The sequence below is a fragment of the Rousettus aegyptiacus genome, unplaced genomic scaffold (genome assembly GCF_014176215.1).
Source record: "Rousettus aegyptiacus isolate mRouAeg1 unplaced genomic scaffold, mRouAeg1.p scaffold_m13_p_4, whole genome shotgun sequence".
Lineage (NCBI taxonomy): Eukaryota > Metazoa > Chordata > Mammalia > Chiroptera > Pteropodidae > Rousettus > Rousettus aegyptiacus.
Genome location: NW_023416307.1, coordinates 140,556,560 through 140,572,371, shown reverse-complemented (window position 1 = coordinate 140,572,371; position 15,812 = coordinate 140,556,560). Strand labels below are relative to the sequence as shown.

Below are 15,812 nucleotides of genomic sequence, written 5' to 3'. Positions count from 1 at the left end.
CAATTAGGTAGAATTTTTCATTCTCTAATTGTGCCAGGTAGGTGAAAAAACTTACAATATGAATTGAAAGTCTCGAGACAATAAAGAAAGCCTACCCACATCTCAGGATGTGTTATGCTTGTTGATGTCAGAACAAGAATTATTGTGGGTAATCAGAAAAAGACATAAAAAAGAACAGCGTGTACCTGGCAGAATTTGTATATCAGTGCTTTACAATTTACCAAAATGTTCTTGAAAGTTAAATCTTCCATTACATAACTTTTTTTTTTTTTTTTATCACTTTCTTAAAAATGTTCCAGTTGGGTTGGCATGTTTTATGATTTGCCTTGAGTCAGAGATAAGCACATTGTCAATGATTAGACTAAAATTCCCAGGTATTTTTGAATTTAAAAGGTTGAGGTGATATTGCTAAAGGAGAAGGTTAAGCAGAGGCTGCTATTTAAAATATTTAGGCAGTAAGACAATATGTGCCTCAGATGATGAGAGTTAATTTCAAAACACCTTAATGTCCTAAAATAAGTAGCTCTCCATCGACATAAACATCTGCAGAGATGTGGAAAGTTAAGAAGCATGTTGAGATCAAAATTGGAACATCCATGTCAGGTCTTTTTCTGTATAGCCATGAGCCTTTATAAACTCTTCCCACTCGTCGGCATCATGAGCTATTGGTCCAGAGGGGTGGAGCATCCTACAAGCCGATGGGGAGAGTATTTCTTTTCAGTTCTTGTCATGACGGAGTCCCACAGCCTGTTATTTATTTAAAAAAAATAATAATAATTTTCTCCTCCAATTGGTTTTAAGTTAAAAAAAATTTCATTATAAAATACTGAGATGGATCTAACTTATTTTTTAAAGCATTTGTACTTATGGCACTATTAACTAAAAATCAACATATAGAAATCAGGCAGGGGAATTATTATTAACCTAGGAGGCACCTCTTAACTCTATATATGCAGAGGATTACAAACTAAAATGTGGGAATTAACTTTATCACATCTGAAGAACATGACTATACTACAACACTCTTCAGATATTTTTCCTATATAGCTACTTTCACTTGACTAAAGCAACTGTCCATTAATACAATAATAAGAATATAAAGATCATTTTGGAAAGAGCAACCTGGACTGGATTATGTAATTTGTAAAAGCTTTTCTAAGTTGAATGTGACTCACACACTCAAATAAACACAGTTTATTTCAAATTTTAAAGAGTTATCTTAGCCAAGGTTTAATTTTTCCTATTCTTTGGTGGGGGAAAGGGTGTATTCAGTTAGGCATCTTTCCATGGTAGTACTTATAGATATATTATAATGTTGTCCTCTAGGGGGCGTTAAATCTTCAGCAAAGCTCCAAATTCACTGGAAGGCCTTTAAATTCATATAGCAAAAGCAGACAGTCTGGCTTCCTTCTCTCACTGGAATGCAGGATTCTGAGGCCTATATCCTGAATTTTACGTCTCAGAGCTCTAGACTCAGATTTACACTTTGTAGTAAGGCTACTATGAGCATGAAAAGCCCATGGTTTTATGGTGTGTGCCAAGGTAACCTGGCCACTTTGCTCTGAGTGACCTGCTTCCACTCTTGGATTGGTTGACACTCATGGTCCATGTGGTAACCCTTTAAAATACTATTGATATGGATAGAAACTGTAGTGCTTTCTGAGGGCAGAAATGTGATTTTTGGAGGCCCAAAATACGGGTTGGAGAAGGCTATGTGGGTCAAAATGGCAAAGGATACCTCCTTCCTAGTTAAGCCCCACAAAGAGCTATTTTTTCTATTATTTTTAAATGAAATCATCACTTAGAAGTCTGCAAACCTTTAGGTCTAGGGATACAGCAACTTTATGGAGTAAAGTCTATGACTGTAAAGCAATACAGTACAGTGATTAAGAGGCCCGTAGTTTCTGGAGTTGACTGGCTGGGTTTCAATATCTGCTATATTTCTCATAAGCTCTAGGATCCTGAATTCATTATTTTAACTACCGTGTCTCTGATTCTTCATTCACAAAAGACTACCTCATAGGGTAATTGTAAGGATTAACCAGGACAACCACAAAAAAGCACTTGGTGCACAGAAAAGTTTTCCATAAATGCTATCATTACTTTTATTCCTGAGTCTGGAATTGAGATCTTCGTGATATGACTCCAACTTGTCTCTCACTTCTCCCCTACACAGACTTCTTCAGCCCAAATACCTCCCTACACTTTAATCCCTTGGCTCTCAGTGCTCCCTCTACCTTCTTTAGCTACGACACCAACTAATGAGATCCCACCAAAATTTCAAGGATTATCTGCCATGGTCTCTTAAAACCAAAACCAAAACCAAACCAAACCAAAACAAACCAAACCACGATTCCCTACTCCAAGAACTGAATGAGCTTTCTCTTATCTCTGAACAACATCAGGGATGTAATATCTTCAGGTATATACATTTTGTTAAAACTTATAAAGCTGTACACTTAATATAAGTACATTTTTAATACGTGCATTATACCTCTATAAACCAACTCAGTAGGAACATGATGAGAAGACCTCGATCTTTGGAGAGAGGAAGACTTGGTTCAAATTCAAGTTCTGATACTTTCTCGCTGGCAGGTCATTGAACCGCTTTCACCCACAGTTTCCTCCTATATAAATGGGGTACAAGTGTCACTTTTTCCTCTTGTAGTGAGAGTTTGGAGACATAAAAATAGTATAAAAATGCCTTGTACAGAGCTTGCAAACATTTTATGCTACATGACTCTTAGGATGTTCTATGTTTGTCACACATCCCTGTCCAACACAGGGTAATGTTGAGAAAATAATTGTATTTTTCTTTTCCATATGTCTAGCATAGAGTAGAAGTGGTGTGTTTCGCTATAAAGATCTTTTTATAGCGAAACACACCAACTTTTAGATAGCAAACACCTAGAGGCATCCCAACTTATTAAGCCTTCTCTGCAGGATGACACACTGTGTATTATCACCTGGGTTTGCTAAGGCTCAGTATTCTAAAGTCTGACAGATACTTTATCTGGTTGATAATTTGGCTGTGGCTCCCCAGTGTACAGTAGGGTTTAATAACACATCTTTCATTATGATAGTTCTTTAGGATAACAAGGGTTGTCTGTTTCACTTTAAAGCAATGGAATGACTATACTGTTCTCTTGCCCAATAAGTCACTCAGTTTTCCATGGTTCAAAGTTAAGCTTTTATTTGGTTTTAAATTAAAAAAATAAATTTCATTATTAAATAGTGAGATGGAGCTAACTAATGTTCAGATAGTAGCTTACTTAGGAATATACCACTGGGGGTATAATTAAAGGATAGATCACCTAAACTAAAATTATTTGTTATGTTGTCCTGTCTGTTAAAAGTTAAACAGTGGCATAATTCAAAAGAAAATGAGATACAAAGTTTTAAATGTTTACAACAGATGGGAGAAGTAAACCACTTATTCTACTGCGATTACAAACAAATTTCTTTCTCAATGCCAGTTATTTTGGACACTATACCACAGTGCTAATGTCATCGGCTTCATCTGCTTTCTTTTGCCTGCTTGGCAGGGATTTCAAGTATTCAAGGTGTCTCCGGGCATCCTCCTGATTTTGCCTCACGTAATATACCACATATGAGATCACCATGGTGAACCAGCCAAACATGGTGACTAGCATGGCATAATCGGTAGTTTTTTTAGGGAGGTTACAAAGGTCAGCATCATTGGCAGCATTGAGGAATGGTCTTCCGGCATGTTCATCCAACACAGAAGTCTTACAGATCACATTGTGGGCTGTCTCATGATTGGAGGCCATGCTCCTCAGAACTTGCTGGAGAGTACAGTCGCAGTGCCAGGGGTTGTTGGCGATTCTGGCCCTCGCCTTCAGATTATTAAAGGCATTTTTGTGCACGCTCTGAATCCGGTTGTCAGACAAGTCCAGAGTCTGCAAAGTTTCAGCTACTCCTTTGAATGCGTGCTCATCGATAAACTCAATGCCATTTTTGGACAGGTTGAGAACTCTCAGTTGATGGAGGTCCTTAAAAATCTCATTGGGGATAGATGTGATCTGATTGGAGTCCAGATACAATAAGACTGTTTCAGGAGGAAGATCTCTAGGTATTTCCTTAAGATTTGCATTGCTGCAGGTGACATTTAAACCCCCAGAGGAAGAACAAAGACAGCCCTTGGGACACATACTGGCAGAATGAAAGCACAGTATCATAAGAACAAAACTTTGTAGGAGGAGACACATGGAGAGGGAACGGGTTAACCACAGGTCTACCAGATTCATGCTGGAATGTCAGCATAATCACAAACCCATTCCTCATTTACTCCAACAAGCAAGCGTAGCAACGGTTCCAGCCCTGTTCACACCGTTGACTCCCTTCTTGCGTGGTTCAGAAGGCTGCAACTAATACACGTGTCTCTTTATTATTCCTGTCCTTGCTTGGGTACCTAAAAGAAAGGGAAGCAGGTGCAATTAGCTCTGTTGCAAAGGGAGGCACATTGCAATTAAAAGCGCTCTTAGGCGTCTGGCATCCTATGTAGGCAGTAGGGTTGGATATGCAGGTAATTTCCATCAATACCACTGGGAGTTACCTGTGTAATGGGAGTCTCCCATTCAAGTCCCAGGTGCTAGGGTAGAAAACTGTCAATAAATGACAACATTTCCGAATTATATTGCCTTGTTTTCAGTTGTACAGAATTAGAGCAAACAGTTGAGATTTCTCTCATGTTTCCTGTTTCTTCTCCGCATCCTGAACACATTCTAAATTCTACAGCAATAAAATTCAATTTCACCTTTTTCTTTTCTTACAATAACAGATGCATTAATGCAATTTAGCCCTGCACTTGGGCAGCAATGAGAAATAACACTAACATTTCACAAGTAATGACCATAGATAGCAATATCCGTCATGGCTTTTGAATAAATTTCCAATTGGGAATATTTCCTTTAAAGAAACATCTTACTTGAATTAAAAAATAAATGAATGCATTCCAGCCTTCACAACAAAATGTTGCTAGGAACCGATAACCCAGAATTTCCAAAAGAGTTGCCTCCCATGTGACCTCCTGAGATTACATTATACCTGGGAGGATGCCCTTAACTGAATTTCCAAAGGATTCTGTTTTCCAAATGACAATTACCCTCCCCAATAGATCTTCAAATATGACACATACCTCCAAGCATTTTTTAAAATATAAGATGAGAAATAAGAAATGCTAGCTTCTAAGTCTTTCCCAATAACCTGTTTTTTCCAATCATATATACACATATATGTGTACACACACACACACACACACACAATTAATGTTGGAAGGAGCCTCAGAAATTGTAAAAATTAAGTAATATGAGCAAAAGTTATGAGCTTACTCAAAAACAGAAATGAAAACATAAATTAACCCTCAAAACTACTCTCTCACATAGAAAAGAGAGGACATGCATCTTTGGGGCTGATTTGCAGAGGAAGTGAGTGCATCTTGGAGAGATTAGGTGACTTGCCCAAGGTCAAATAGCGTGTAGGTGGTAGAGACAGGACTCAAGCCAACGACTTTGTTCTGACTCATTAATCTTGCAACTCTCTCTGATACCCCCACATCTCTCTCCCAATTCCATCTGCTGAATGAGGACAGTCAGGATCCAGGGAGCATTGCTTGTAATTTCTGATGCTGTTATGTTGCAGCTAAGTCCAAAAGGGAGGACCCGTTAGAGGTACACAAAGGGGGCTCTCTACATTGTGGAGGGGGGACTCCATGGCTGACCTCAGAGGATTCTCTCTCAAGACTGGAGAAACATTTATTCCTTTTACAGCAATGAGCAACAAACATCTTTCTGCATGAGCAACAAATGACTTTCTGCAAACTTATCTTTTCTAAAGATCCCAGATGGATAAATACAGAGGGAAATGACTCCAAATGTTACCAAACTCACAGAAGAGAAGATTAATGTGAGCTGAAAACATAATGAACTGGGTTGTTAATCATAGAAAAAATGAGATTAGCAACAGCAGAATGGAGCGAATGTGCTTTTGGAATCCCGAGTCCCTTAAATGCCAGAGAATCCTGAAGAAAGACCCCCCTAGGCTTACTAAGACGTCCATCAATAGCGCCTTTCATTTCCAGTGAAAATTTCCCTCTATTCCATTTTTTCCCTCAAAAGTGCATGGCACGGTATTTAGGGAATCTAGTAATTGTCTAGTTGGGAGAGAAAGAAAAAGTAAACAGGTGTGGAGGGGAGGACACTCAATGAGGAAATAGGGCAGAAGGACAAGGCTAAGGATGCCAGGAAGAGGACATGAGAAGGACACAGGAGATGGGAGAAATGAATGTGATTAGAGAAAATAAAAGGTGTCCATGTTATCAAGAGACTTCCATCAACTGAGTATGTGTGGCCATCCTAAATCCTGCTGGAATGTGGGAAGCTTTCGCTGGAAGACATTCCACATCTCTCCAGAGACAAGTTAAGAGTCTATCTGAAGAAAAGTATTCTCTCATTTAGCCTATAAGCTCCATGGGGGCAGGGGCTTGTTTGCCTCATGTAGAAACAGCAGAAAACAATTAAAAAGTGGAGAGTACACTAGGTTTGTATCCAAGATTTAATCTTTATTGGCAGTGTGCTGCTGGACAAATTATTTAACTTCTCTAAACCTCGTTTTCCTTATCTTTGTATAGAGATTACAAATCAACCTGATTACAAGGTTGACTTGAGAATTATATGAGATAATCCAATCCATGTGAGCCATTTAGTACAGTGCCTAATAGGTGGTGAAGGGCTTAATGTTTGCTAAGTATAGTTACTATTATTATCCCAGATACATTCCCAACTCCTAGCACAGTATTTGACATGTAAGGGCTAAATATCTATTATATGAATAAGGCAATAAAGTGTTGAAGAATCTAGCTGTGCTTTTTCTTCCCTATGGTAACTATTTTTATTATTTTTAAAATAAACATTGGCTCATCATGTGTCGACATGATTGTTTTGGAAAAATCCTCAGTTTAGGCTCCTGGCTGATGGAAGGAAGAATGGCACTCTTTATAGTAAGCTTCTTAATTTAAGAAACTTAATTGCAGTTTCTCTAGAATAATCGATCCAATGGTCGTGGTCACAAATAAGAAGTGGTTAGGATGTATCTTGAGTTCTCAACATTAGAGTGAAATCTCTCTTGAAATGGAATCCTTCGTGCCCCAAATGGCCCTCCTATATTCTAGATGGAATGCTTATTAGGAGTACAAATACAGAGTATCCTTTGCATTCAAAGAGGTTGGACTCTAAATATTTCATTTTCTCTCTATGATGTTTGACGAAAGAGGAATAAAAGCTCCTGGGATTGGCTACATTGCTGCTGCCATGACTGAGCCTCTAGAGCCTCTACCCTCAGCAGGACAAAGTGATAAAGAGATACAGGATGTAGATTGCTGAGCCCTTGGTTGTCCAGGAAGCAGACAGTAAGGCCAAAGATACCAAATCAAGATCATCTGCAGCATGAAGGATGGCAGAGCTGCCTCTCCTCTCTATTATGCTGAATTACTGTTTTCCAAAGAGACTACCAGTTTAACATTGCCTAAATTACTGACTAGGTCAACAGCGGTTCTTGGAAAAGGAAGACATGGAAAGATGTGCCTCAGAGTGAAAAAGTGAGAATTTTTCTGATATTTGTTATCGCCCAGCAAATTACGGAGCTAAAGAGGAAGCTAGAAACCTAAAATTCTCTCCTGCTTTGCTTCTCGTCAGTTCTACCCACAAACCCAAACTATCATACAAGCCATGCTGCTGAGGAAAGATAAAGAGTGCCTACTTAACTTAGTAACTTCAGAATGTGTGGGTAGGGCATAAAGAAGCCCTGAAGTCCCACTGGTGGTGGCCTCTAGCAATAGCAGCAGCAGTCACTGGCTGTCCTTTTGATAAGGAACAAGACCTACCAAAAGAACAGATGAAATCAAACAGCATCTTCTCTACTTCCTAACTGCCCTTCAGCAATTCTCAACTCATTAGACCACCCTATCCTTATCCTGCCATTCCCTTCAAAGACATCTGGGACAATCAGGAAGCTATAATATTTCTAGGGTAGTGTCCAAGTATGAGATGTACCCCCAAAGAGGGCCATTTTATCCCTAAACTCATATCTTGCTTACATTTTCCTGTCACCAATGTTTCTGAGCTACAGCAATTAATGCCAGGATTGGGTGACAACCATCGAATATTGTTTCCAGAAGAAAAAAATAAAGTGCACTTATAAGACTGCCTGAGAAGACAGGGGCTGATTAATACCTCTGTCTTGCTTCCCGTTTCTTTCTTCTCACCATTAGGGGATACTTGGGGATACTCAGAGCTTTAATTCAAAAGCTTTCATTAACTCCTCTGAGATAACTAAGTGCATTAATTCATAAAGAAATACCAGAAATACCAGTTTCTTCTAATTATATTCAATATGCAGCTCTGTTAGGAAACAGAAGAATTTGATTCTAAAGCAAACAAACAGACAAAAAAATAGCAAAACAGGAAGGCCTTTCAATTCAGGACAAAAACTTTCAAATTAATGACAAACTTCATAAATTTAAGTACTTAACATTCATATTTCTGTATGGCAAAAAGTAAGACCATATGCAAAGTGAAAAGACAGATGATAAAATAAAGGGCTAACTTCTTTAACATACAAGAAGTTGGAAATGGATCCAATGGAAAGATGGACAGGAAAATGGGGTATATAAATGACCAACAAATCATATGAAAATGTTCTTAATCTCGCTGACATTAAGATAAATTCAAATTAAAGTACCTATCCTCTTGTTTTAAATCAGGAAAAGTATCTAACGTCAATGAAAATGTGAAAAACAAAGTACTCTCAAACACTTGATGAGGGATAAATTGGGGCATTCTTTTACATGGACGATTTAGGAATTATCTAACAAAAACTTTAAATTTAAGAACAAGATAGACTGACTTGTACTAAAGATGTCCAAAGATGACCACAAAAAGTAGCTTGAAAAATAGGGTTCTTAAGAGTATAATCCCAAATTGTGTAAAATTTTTAAAAATTTATACAAATATGCAACTATAGATATATATGTTTACATATGCATAGATCATTTCTACAAGGATATATAAGTAACCACTAATACTGATTATCTCTGAGGAGTGGAACTCAGGAGCTGGCAGGGAGAGAAGAGGAATTGTTCTTCCATTTTACACATTTCTGTATGGTTTTAACTTCTTATGCTATTCGTTTTTGTTTTACGATAAAGATTTGAAATATGTAGTACAAAAGGACCGAGGATTAGCTGGAAAACCAATCCAAATATATACCTCAGAAAGTGACTTTTGAGCATATGAGAATTGGACAGTGGTGGCCAAGAGAGTCAGGCAAATGAGAAGAAAATAAATTTTTAAAAGCAGAACATATTTCACCATGAGAGACTGCATACGCAACGATGAGGCCATCTGGAAAAATAGAACTCTAACTCACAACCTGCAGCACCCAGTCCAGGAAGCCAAATTCTAAACTCTGCAGCAATCAGCCCTCAGCAGCTGGGTCTTGATCAATAACTGCTAGCTTCCCTGATTTTTGTCCTTTTTTTCCAACTTAGGACTTACCAGGGAAAGCCAAATCGGCTCCCCTAACAAATCACAGAAGATACTCTGGTTCTAATTAGCCTGCCACCAGCTTCTACATGCCAAAGAGCCTCCGATCAGGGCATGTCTGAAGCCTTTCATTTTTTCCACTCTAAAGCTTTTACACTCCTGCTCATGTTTGAGGTTTTGCTAAATTCAAAGGATGGTGGCTAACTCCCTCACTATTAAAAGCTTGGGGGAAAAAAGGCCTCTGCTTGTTCTTATTTGGGTAGTGTTTGTTTATTTCCACACAGTCTAATGTTTAAGTCTGTGTTATTTTAAATACAGTGTTTCCAAAATTAGCTTTATAACCTCTTATAGAAATTATATACTGATTTTTTGGTATATACTCAGGTTTTCTATAAACTAAGTGCAGGTTGCATAAGCCATTAATGTGTATCATTCCTGACCAAAAAATTAGGGAGTGTTTGGACTTGAATAATTCATTTCATCACAAAATAGTTATTTATTCGGCATTTATTACATGCCAGGTATTTATTGTGAAGAACTCCTCTAACAATATGGTAAAATTGGAGTTCTGGTTAGGTCTCTGGTTAAATAAATATAGAATTCCTAAGGGAGGTGTCAAGTTGCCATGCGAAGTTTGGCTGCACATGTTCTGCGAGCCCAACATCTTCTTGCCCACTTTGAGAGTAAAAGGTGTCAAGAGATACCTATCCTGTTACCTCTGTAAGAAGAGGAGAGAGTTATTACATAACCCCTGGATCTGGGGGTTTGGATGGCAGAATGCCCTAAGACAAGAACCAGATCGACCCATCGTATGGTGGTGGAGTTGGGTGATGCTGACATGAGCCTGTACTCCCAGAGTTTTTCAGGCAAGGGATGGGGAACTATTTCCTATGGGTCTGAAATGGCAACCTGGGGAGATCTCCAGTGGAGAACATTTTGCATCCTGTCTCACTCTCCCATAGGATGCCTTGGTAGGGCAGAGGGTACCCAGAAACGAGAAACCAAATGGTAGATGCTTAGAATTTGGGTAAGTAACCATCTGGAACATATCCACTTACAGAGCCAAGGGAGACCTATGGGTAAGGGCAGGAGGTATGAAAGAGCCCGGGGGTATGAAAAAGCCCTGGGAGAGAAGCACCAGGCTTGCCCTATTCTACCTCCCAGTGAGCCTCTGAACAAAGCAGCTGAAATTCAGTTATGTCAATGGCGTAGGAGGGGGGTGGGGTAGAGGGGAAAAGAGAGGAAATCAATCCACCTACCATATTCCTTTTCCCTTCCCTTTGAACCCAGAACAAAGAGGAGGGGAGAATAATTGAACATTAAGTGAAATTTAGAGTATTGGTTAACCTCTGGAACTAGACATCTAAATTATCATATTTAATTTGTCCTTGGGGTTAAATTAATTGAGTTTGTGACAAAGTAATGATAGGATAATCTATTACCTACTAATAAGCACAAAATTATAGGGCCAACTGATGTTTTCATTCAGGGACTAGAGGAGGATGATCACACACACAGAAGAGAGATTAAAGAAATGATGGAATCAAAAAGTTAAGTTGCATTTTCTTATGGATACACATATACCATCTTACACAATCCTCACAACAGCTCCGAAAGGTAGCAATTACAACCTTGTACAGATGAGCAAATTGAAGCATAACGAGGTTATATAATCTGTCCACTGTCATAGCTACTCACTGATGAGGCAAGGTCTTAACTCAAGTCCTTTGGCTTCAGAGATTGTGTGGTTGAATGTGGCACCATACACCTCTTTAGAGCTAAACTATAGTAATTTTTTTCCCTCTCCTTTTCAACTGACTCCACTAAGATGAGGAGAAAGGACCGCACGGATTTTATCATGGGAGTATTTCTGCATGCTGAACAGCAAGTCTGCCAGGATAAGAGGAGGAAGGGAGAAAGCCTTCAGGATGCTTCCAAACCAAATACCCTAATATCTCATATTTGTCTTGCATTGCGAAATATGTTAGATGCTTGTAGGGCAAGTTCATGGATGCGTTCTCATTAAACTGTCAGACACTCATGATGGGCATCATGAGTCCTACTTCGGTATGATAGGGTAACTCACTGAATGAGCACTGTTCAAAGTCACACAGCTGATTAGCAGAACAGAACCTGGATCCCATATGTTCTGCAGAACAAATCTCAGTCAATTCTCTTTGGTACATGTAACTCTTTTACTGTCCACTTTTTCATGTGAAGTTTTTAAATGCAAGTGCTGGGTTTCAAATACCAAGCCAGCCCTGGGTTGACAGCTTCCTACAAAGTTTGAGAAAGTCAATAAAGGAAGGAAAAATGCCCGTTCCTGTGAGAATCTCATAGAGGCCAAAACTTTTAACAAAATGAGATGAAATACATTTGTTCTAGATCTCAGTCAATTTCAGGCACAGATTTTCCTCTTTTGAAACCTATTTTATAAAATAAATCTTTAAGCAAACCCTCAATTTATTAGGGGAAAAAAATAACTCTTATGAACACATTGCCTCCTTCCTACATGATCTAATGCCCACAGTTCTCCAGGGTGGATTTAAAAGTTCTTTCCACCCATGAACTCACTGGAAAAACAAACCGACAAACAAAAATCACTTTTCTTTGGACCCACCATCTGTGGGTACAAAACATAGAAAAAAGATAAGACTGTGTCTTTGCTAACATCTGTATTTATTATTCAATATGCTGCAAGTTTATAGGAAGACTGAGTGGGAACCCATCCATCTCCGTTTCTTTCTGCTTCTCTATTATTATTTCCCAGCAAGTGTCTACAGCATTTACAACAGTGAGAGCTCTGCAAACTCTTAACACATAATCTACTTAAATGCAGGCTCCTAAAGACTCGGCCAGGGTCCAGAGGCAATTTGAAAGCTGCTTTTAGAAGGCATTAACTTATGCTGAATTCAGTTGCATTTTTGAGCAGGGTAAGTGACTGCTACCATTTTTAAAACGTTAATCCCGCTTAACCCTATCCATTGACTGGGTAGGAAAAGTACAAGACTGAGATCCAAAACCAAGGTCCAGAAACTAGATTCAAACCCCAGCTTTGAGGATTGAATTCCAGGAATTTAGCAAATCGCGTCAATGCCTTTATTGCCCTAGGACTATGATCAATAATATCCATCTCATTGACCTCATTATGAGGATAAAATAAAATAAATATGTGTGAAACATGCTTCGGAAACTGTTAATGACCATTCAAAGATTATGCTCTAGCGGTTTTCCTAAAGTATCAGATGATTCTTATTCCAGAGCCTCATTTCTTTTTCTTAAGCATAATCTATTAGGAAATAATTCTCACATCACCTATGTAGTATTCATGCCAAAATATATTTAACCTGAATCTCATCAATAGGAAAGGATCAATAGGAAAGGATCAATCCAGAACTTGAGACATTTTACAGGGTGACTGATCAGGGCTCTTCAAAGGGTCATTGAAGGGAAACAAACAAAAAACAAACAAAAACAGGTTGCAGAGCTGTTCTAGATTAAAGCAAAAATATGTGACAACTAAAGGCAATGTAGATTAAGGACTTGCAGATTTTTTAAAAAAATGCTAGAAAAGGGCACTATTGAAACAGCTGGGTAAAAATTTCAATACAAACAAATATTATTGTGTCAAATTTAAATTGCTTGGGCTTTATCATGATATCGGTAGGAAGGAGAGTATCCTTGTTTTTAACAGGTACATGCTTAAGTATTTTGGGGGAAAGCGTCATGACAACCGCAACTTTCAAACTTGCCCGGCAAAAACAAAACTACATTTGTATGTGAAAAGAGAGAAACAAAAGTGGCAAAAGTTTAACAATTGGTGAATCGAAAGTGATGGATATGAAAGTGTTCACCGAAAATCTTTCAACTTGTCTGAAAGATTCGAGTTTTTAAAATGAAAATTTTGGGGGAAGGGAGATTCTATGCTTAAAAGTAAACAAAACAAAAAAGAGAAGAAATTCCTTCCTGGTTAAGCAAAAGAGGTCCAGGAACACTGAGTATGGCTTATATCCTCATAACGACACAAAATGGAAACCCAAGGTCAAATGAGCATCAATTTTTAAAAATTACATTTCATGTATGCCTGAACTAGAAAAAGGAATTGCACTTTGATCTAGGGCACATATTCAGGGTGGGCTTGTTTGCAACTGGGCTGCATGGAGATCATGGCTTACTAATTATTGTTTACTAATTATGTAACCTTTCTATCCCATAGTTTTCTCAGTTGAACAAGGGGGTAATAAGTTTTTACCCCAAAGAGATTTCATAAGAATTAATTGAGAAAACATATAAAACACTTAGAAAAGTTTCTCTTACATGACTAAGCCTCAGTAAAAGTTACTATTACTGTCCCTTCTATTACTACTATTATTGATGGCATCGTCATCATCATCATCTTAGACCTTATCTTCTTTCTTCTAGGACAATGTGGGGTCTACGGAGTGTGACCCTCCCCTTATTGCACTAAAGGAAGTAATTCTGATGACGGCTAAAATTTCTTGTGCATCTGCTATTTGTAAAACACTGGACCAAATGTTTTACTTTGAAGATGAAGAGGAATTTTGCCCAAGGATGAGTCATACCCAGAGTATCCTCATATCTGCCTTAGATGATTTAGATGATAATATTTGGGACTTTTGAGCTGACCATATTCAGATGAGGTTTTAAATTTTGAGTTGTTGTTATAATAGGTTGAGACTTCGGGGAATATTGGGATATGATTAATATATTTTGCGTGGGGGATGGATGTGAGTCTTTGGGGACCAGAGAGTAGATTGTAGTAGGCAGAAATACCCCTTGCCCCCAAATTGCTAAATCTTAATCCCTGGAACTCATCAATGTTACATTTTATAGAAAAAAAGGACTTTGCAGGTATGTTTAGGGATCCTAGAGACGAAGAAATGACCCTGGATTATCTGGGTGAGCTTTAAATGTAATTACAAGTACCTTTATCAGAAGGAGGCAGAGGGAGAATTGACACAGAAGAAATAGAATCAATATGACTACTAAAGTAGAGATTGGAGTGTTGTGGCCACAAGTCAAGAAATGCTGGCAGTCACCAGAAGCTGGAAGCAGCAAAGAGTAGATTTTCCCCCAGAGCCTCTGAAGGAAATGGGCCCAGCTGACAAACTGATTTTGGTCCAGTGAAACCGACTTCAAACTTCTGGCCTCTGTAACTCTAAGATAATACATGTATGTTATTTTAAGCTACAAAGTTTGTGGTAATTTGTTACAGCAGCCATATAAAACTAACACAGTAATAGGCAGAGAATAGAACTCAAAGTCAGTTCTATTTGACTCCCTATTATACCAGCTAAGGGCTTTTGCTGTGACTAGATACCTGGCTTAGCTCCAAGTTTTCTGGCAGCCAAGGGAAGAAGACAAGGACGTCAAATTACAAAATGGCTATTATTGAATATGATGAAAGATGATTAGTTATTAGCAGAGAGAAACTTTTTCCAATTTTCAGAATTTTTAAAAGGTCATGTGAAAGAGCTGCCATGCAATGAATGTAATGGACGATATCTTTAAAATTTCACTAATGACGCATATACGTTCCTCTTTTGCTTTAGGCATAAGATGAAATCATTGCTCTGTGAAAGCCTTACCAAACCATAGAAAGTAAAATCATCATCTGAAAATGATGCACACTAGAGATGCATGCTAAAGCAGGAATAGAATGGTAAATGTGGTAGAACAGGACAGTTAGCATGGCCCTCATAGTGAAAGGGTTCACAGATTATCTGGGTAAGTTTTAACAAACAAACAAACAAACAAACAAACAAACAAACAATAAGCTCACTCTGACAGTGAAAAGCAGTGCCGGTAACAATTGTGCAGAGACAACAGGCTTAAATAAGAGCTGTCACAGACCAAATGAGACATATGACATCTTACATACAGCCTCCTTAAGGATTAGGAGAGAGCCTAGTCAAATCTATAGTATGCCATTTTAAAATCAAATATGTGGTGATAGAAAGAAATCTAACTATGGGCTGTGAACACACAGTGCAATATATATGTGCCCTACTGTTGAACTGTACACCTGAAACTTACTGGTTTTTTTAATCAATGTCACTGTAATAAAAATAACTTTAAAAAATAATAAAATAAATAAAAGAATATGTCCGTCCATGACTGAGACTAAACAGACTTTTGGTGAGGGCTCATATCAACATCAATTAGACATCAACATAAATTATCTTCCATGGACTATTAACTTTTAATTTTACAAGTGATATTATAAAACAG

The 15,812-nt window shown here is 38.1% G+C and overlaps 1 protein-coding gene across 7 annotated transcripts in view; it reads right to left on the bottom strand.

Moving 5' to 3' along the window:
- Nucleotides 1–312: 312 nt before the first annotated feature.
- LRRC3B (leucine rich repeat containing 3B) overlaps nt 313–15,812 on the bottom strand; it is an 80,245-nt gene continuing 64,745 nt past the window's right edge. For all 7 annotated transcript variants that reach the window (XM_016149559.2, XM_016149561.2, XM_016149562.2 and 4 more), the window contains exon 2: nt 313–4,432. In XM_016149559.2, the coding sequence (XP_016005045.1) occupies nt 3,489–4,268 (780 nt within the window). In that variant the 5' untranslated portion in view covers nt 4,269–4,432 and the 3' untranslated portion in view covers nt 313–3,488. The remainder of the gene's footprint in view (nt 4,433–15,812) is intronic.